This window comes from Trichosurus vulpecula, chromosome 5, assembly GCF_011100635.1.
Source record: "Trichosurus vulpecula isolate mTriVul1 chromosome 5, mTriVul1.pri, whole genome shotgun sequence".
Classification (NCBI taxonomy): Eukaryota; Metazoa; Chordata; class Mammalia; order Diprotodontia; family Phalangeridae; genus Trichosurus; species Trichosurus vulpecula.
Window position 1 is genome coordinate 135,044,961 of NC_050577.1, and position 6,000 is coordinate 135,050,960.

At 40.5% G+C, this 6,000-nt stretch overlaps 1 protein-coding gene across 1 annotated transcript in view; it reads right to left on the reverse strand.

Annotated features, from left to right (window-relative positions):
* Nucleotides 1-4,190, reverse strand: part of TES (testin LIM domain protein) — a 77,314-nt gene extending 73,124 nt beyond the window's left edge. The window contains exon 1 of the mRNA XM_036761580.1: nucleotides 3,956-4,190. Within this exon, the coding sequence (XP_036617475.1) occupies nucleotides 3,956-3,982 (27 nt within the window). The 5' untranslated portion in view covers nucleotides 3,983-4,190. The remainder of the gene's footprint in view (nucleotides 1-3,955) is intronic.
* Between the last annotated feature and the right edge of the window lie 1,810 nt (nucleotides 4,191-6,000).

Consider the following 6,000-nt stretch of genomic DNA (forward strand, 5'->3'; position numbering starts at 1 on the left):
AAAATGGCTACAAGTGAAACCTCAAAGAAAAATGCAATCTGGTATCAGGCCAAAAAGAATTCCTGAAAGAGCTTAAAAAGGATTTTAAAAAGCAAATTAGAGAAGTAGGGAAAAAACTGGAAAAAGAAATGAGAGTAATGTATGAGAATCATGAAAAAGGAGCATGGGAAAGATATACAAAAATTTTCTGAGGAGAATAACTCCCTAAAAATAGAATTGGCCAAATGGAAAAGTAAGTACAAAAGCTCACTGAAGAAAATAATTGCTTAAAAATTAGAACGGAACAAGTGGAAACTAATGATTCTATGACACATCAAGATACAATAAAACAAAAGGAAAAAAAATAGAAGAAAATGCGAAAATTCTCATTGGGAAAACAACTGACCAAATAGAACAAATAGATCCAGAAGAGAAAATACATGAATTACTGGACTCCCTGAAAGCTATGATTAAAAAAAAAGAGCCTGGACAACATCTTTCAAGAAATTATCAAAGAAAACTGCTCTGATTTATTAGAACCAGAGAGCAAAATAGAAATTGAAGGAATCCGCCAATCAACACCTGAAAGAGATCTCAAAATGAAAACTCCAAGAAACATCATAGCCAAATTTCCAGAGCTCACAGATCAAGGAGAAAATACCGTATGCAGCTGTCAATATACTATTAGGAGACACCCTGTTTTCCAGAGCCAAGGCACAGCAACAAAGCTGTGCCCTAAGCTTGGCATAACAACAATCCTTTGTGCTTACCCTCTGGATAATCTCAACAGCTGACAAAAATCACATGATTACTGTATTGCTTTGGCCAGTAGCAGGTATTCTCTGAGCTTGAAAAAGCACCAATCAAATTATTAAAAAAGTATTTTATAGAGCTAGAAAAAAAAATTCACCTGGAAGAACAAAAGCTCATAGATATCAAGGGAATGGATGAAAAAAAATGCAAAATAAGGTGGTCTAGCCAGGTGGTAATAATCAAAACAATCTGGTACTGGCTAAAAAATAGAGTGGTACATCAGTGGAATAGATTAGGTAAAATTGTATTATACTAAATGACCATAGTAATCTAGTATATAATAAACCCAAAGATCCAAGCTTTTGGGAAAAAAAAAGTCGTTATTCGACAAAAACTGCCGGAAAAACTGGAAAATATTATGGGAGAAACTAGGTATAGCCCAACATCTCACACCATATACCAAGATAAGGTCAAAATGGGTACATGAATTACACATAAAGGGTGATACCATAAGCAAGTTAAGACAGCATAGAATAATTTATCTGTCAGATTTAAGGGTAAGGGAAAAATTTAGGACCAAAGAAGACATACAGAAAATTATAAAATATAAAATAGATATTTTTGATTATATAAAATTAAAAAGTTTTTTTGCAAACAAAACCAATGCAACAAAAATTATAAGGAAAACAGAAAAATGGGGAGGGGGGAATTTTGCAACAAGTATTTCTGATAATGGCTTCATTTCTCAAATATATAGAGAACTGAGTCAAATTTCTAAAAATACAAGTCATACCCCAATTGATAAATGGTCAAAGGATACAGAGAAGCAGTTTTTAGACAAAGAAATTAAAGCTATCTAGAGTCATATGAAAAAATGCTCTAAATCACTATTGATTAGAGAAATGCAAATTAAAACAGCTCTGTGAAACCATATCACACCTCTCAGAGTGGCTAACATGACAAAACAGGAAAATGATAAATGTTGGAGGTGTGGAAAAACTGGGACACTAATGCAGTGTTGGTGGAGTTGTGAACTGATCCAACCACTCTGGAGAACAATTTGTTACTATGCCCAAAGGACTATAAAACTATGCATACCCTTTGACCAGGCAATACCACTACTAGATCTAGGTCTCAAAGACATCCAAAAAAAAATTTAAAAAGGGAAAAGGACCTATTTGTACAAAAATATTTATAACAGCTTTTTTTGTGGTGGCAAAGAACTGGAAACTGAGTGGATACCCGTCAATCGGGGAATGGCGTAACAAGTTGTGGTATATGATTGTGATGGAATACTACTGTGCTATAAGAAATGAGGAGCTGGCTGATTTCACAAAAACCTGGAATTACATGAACTGATGCATAGTGAAGTGGGAATCAAGTGAATGTCTGATGAAGAACTATGAATGACTTCGGTATTCTCAGCAATATAATGATCTAAGACAATCCCAAAGGGCTTATGACAAAAAGCATACTATTCATCTCTAGAGAAAGTACCGATAGTGACTGAATACAGACTGAAGTATGCAGTTTTTCACTTTCTTCATTTTTCTTTTATTTGAGTCTTCTAGAACAAAATGACTAATATGGAAACGTTTTACACAATTGCACATGTATAATAACCTTTATCTGATTGCTTATAGTATCAGGGAGGCGGGAGAGAAAGGGAGGAGAGAGGAAGGGAGGGGAAGGGAGGGAAAGGGGAGGGGAGGTGGGGATCCAATCCGGAACCAATAAAAATGCTTAAAATAAATAAAAATGCTTAAATAATAAAAATGCTTTAAATAAATATTAAAAACCGAGCTTTTGTCTTTGCTTTGAGGATATCCTTGTCACTAGAAAATTTTCAATGACATGCAAAACTTTCCAGCATGCACAGAAATTTGTCAATAATAAAGGTAAAAGCAGAGATCAACATTGATTTTAAAACAATAGAAGTGGTCATCCTGGAAGATACCAGCACAGTCAGTACACCCCGAAGTCTTTCATATGCCTTCCTGTTTCTCATGTTCCCACTCATGTGGTGGCTTAGTCATAGAATGTGCAAGTTTATGCAATGCTTTGTTGTTCTTTTCTTAGGTTTCCTTAAACTTTAAAAAAAAAAAAACTTCTGGAATCCTGAGTGCAAAAGAAATTTAATTTTTTGAAAATAAATATAGCAATACTGCTTGCTATGAGGTCAGAGGGATTGCAGAATATTCTAAAATTTCCATTTTCTCCTCTTTAGAAATTCCCCCACTTGGGACTACTTTTACATTATAATGCACAAAGACTGTTAAGATTCCCAAAGATGGTATCTTCCACCTAATGCAATGAGAGCTTAACCTGGAACTGCCACTTTTTGTGACTCACCAGCTGGCCCCCACCCCTCTTCCTCTCAGGTGACTGGTACTGGCAGGAGTGTCTGGAAAGATTATAGCCCAAGTCTATCACTGACAGACTGCCTCAACCAAAGGGGAAAAAAAAGTTGCAAGCCTTTAGCTACTCTCTTAACAATCTCTGTTTGTGGCATACTGTCATCAAGTAGAGGGGGGGCAGAAGGGGAAAGCTTGGTTTCCTTTGGAGATATCACAGGGATATCAAACTCGGAATTAAACAGCGGGTGCCTAGCCATCGACACGTTTCCAAAAATTAACCAGGAGACCGAGAAGAAGCAGGTTTCATGAAAAATCAGTGCCCGGGTCCCGGAATCCTGCGCGCGGCTGAACAAGAGTCAAAACTGAGTCATTCCCGCAGGCTTCTCAGAGTCAGACTAGTGCCCTGAAAACCACGAAAGCTTAAGACAGATTTCCTGAGACAGGAAAAGAATGTGCCCCCTCGGGGCGTCTCCTGTTAAACCCCCTTTCCAATGAGCTCCCCCAGTAAGGCTAAGGGAGCTGATGTCAACTTGCAAGCAACCGGAATGCGGTTAGGCAGAACCAAGAAGTTTCTTTCTTTCCTCCCTTTCTCTTTCTCCCTCTCTCCCTCCCAGTCTCGCCTTTTGTTTCAAGGAAGTTAGGGAGAGGTCAGCCACTCCCTCCGTCCCCAGCAGACAGGGTACCTGAAGCCGGGTCGGACCGGGTACCTGGATCCTGTTAGGTTTCAAGCTTCCAGGGAGCATTTTCTCCGCGATTTTATGCCTGAGCAAGGGATTGGTCAAAAGCCCGGGGCTGGGGGAGACCCGAAGTGAGATGCTGCAGGGGCGCTGCCCAGCTCAGGTGAATGCATTTCCTGCCTCCCTTACCTTTTTCATTTTGTTCTCCAGATCCATGATTCTCTTGCCTAGGTCTTCCTCCCTCCCGCCTAGGGAATGAAGGGATGGGACCTTAGCGGCAACACAGGCTGGCTTGGCTTGGCTGGTTTGCTACTGGGAGGAGCCCAGTAGATATGCCCGGTGTGGGCTGCAGCTCCCTCGCAAGCCCTGACCCAGAGGCGCGCTCACCCTGCAAGCAGTGAAACTTCCGCTGCCCTGAAGGGGCTCCGACTGCGGGGTGGAAAAAAGGAAACAAAGACGCTGGACAGCCAATGGCAGCCCAGCGGGTTGCGAGGGCGCGCCAATCACGTTGTGCTTCAAATACCTTCCTAGGCTAAGGCCAGCTGTGGCAGGGAAGGTGTGGGGCGGGTCAGTTTTTATCCCTGCCTCTTTACGGGCAGATGACTAGGGGCTACCTGGGAGGCCCCTGCGGGCTGTTTCAGAACCCCGGTTTAGCCTGTCTCCTGGGAGTTGAAATGCAACCCCAGAGGTTGGCTGAAGGAGGGGAGGGTTCCTTTGACAGATTGCTCTGTTGGTGGCCTTCGGGCCCTAATTTTCGCTAGGACTTGTGCTGTTTCCAGGTCATTAGTTTAATAAGACATGCTTTCTTGGAAAACAAAGAGGAAGACAAAGGGGATGAGAAGGAGATTTATTATCGCCACGAAAGAAGCCCCCTGAAAGATGCTGTTCCGTAACACCCATCCTGGGAGGAGAGAGTATGATACTCTTGTGCAAATTTGTTCGCACCCTAACTCGGGAAGCAAAAATGACTTAAGTTTTGTTTTCATTTCTTAAAACAAAAGATTGTTATCTTGTTACAAGGCCGCCCCGGAGAATAGCCCAGGATGAACTCTGTAGAGAAAGTATCCCTGCCTTCGAAGGTTATGTTTGTCTCAAGTCCGAGATGCTCTAATGCGAAAATACTCAGGTTGTGCTTTTCCACGTCAGTGTTTGACTAGTATCTTACCAGTTCTGCAGAAGCTATGTCCTATTCCAGTGATGTGAAAAAACTGCAAACCGACGTCAACTAGAGCAAAACAATCATAAATGCAAAGTTCTGGTGATCGCTAAAAAGAAAAACCATTAACTCATTGTGATTAAAAGAGAAGGGAATTCTGGGTACTGGAAAAGTGAAACCAAATATCCTGTAATCCAGTAAATGCAAATAAATTCCTTTTCCCCTTCACCCTACCCTTTATTATGTAAACATTTGGAAAATACAGTAGTGTTATGGATAGAGAGCTGTTCGTGGAGTTAGAAAGACCTGTAATCAAGTCTTCCTTCTGACATTCTCATATAGGTCATGAGTCCTTAGGAGTTCTCCAAAGCTCTCTTTGGGGCCCTCTTCTTTTCTCTAGGTACACCAAAGGTTTTTAAATTGGAGTCCGCAAATGGGTTGTCTGTAAGTGTGTGTGTGTGTGTGTGTGTGTGTGTGTGTGTGTGTGTTGTGTGTATGCACCCACATATGTATACACATGAACACATATACACACATATATACCTATTATTTATAAATAACTTTCAATATAATCGATTTCCTTTGTAATCCTATGCAGTTTGTTCATTTGAAAACATTATTCTGAAGAGTCCATAAGGTTCATCAGATTGCCAAAGGAATCCCGGACAAACACAAAAATGAAAAACTCCTGCTTCAGTCTGTGCTGCACCCCCTACTAGGACTGATGTTTCTAAAACAATGTTCTTGCCATCTCAGTCCACTTTTCAAATACCTTTGGAAGTTCCTTATTAGCTCTATGATAATTCCATATACTTAAGCCCGGCATTCAAGGTCTTTCTAAATAAGGGCCACTCATTTCATCAGTTGCAATGAGGGCCCCACAAGCTTGAGGAATTCAGAAGTGAACTAGGAAACTTAATCATTTTTGCCTACCTATTTCAGTTACTTCATTTGCTGGTAGATGCCTCTCCAAATGTATGATTATGGGGATAACCTAAACATCTGCACTTGGGAGGAGAAAAGGAAACCCATGTATAAGATTTAAGTGTTCAAAGGAGATTAAAGTATATTGTTTACA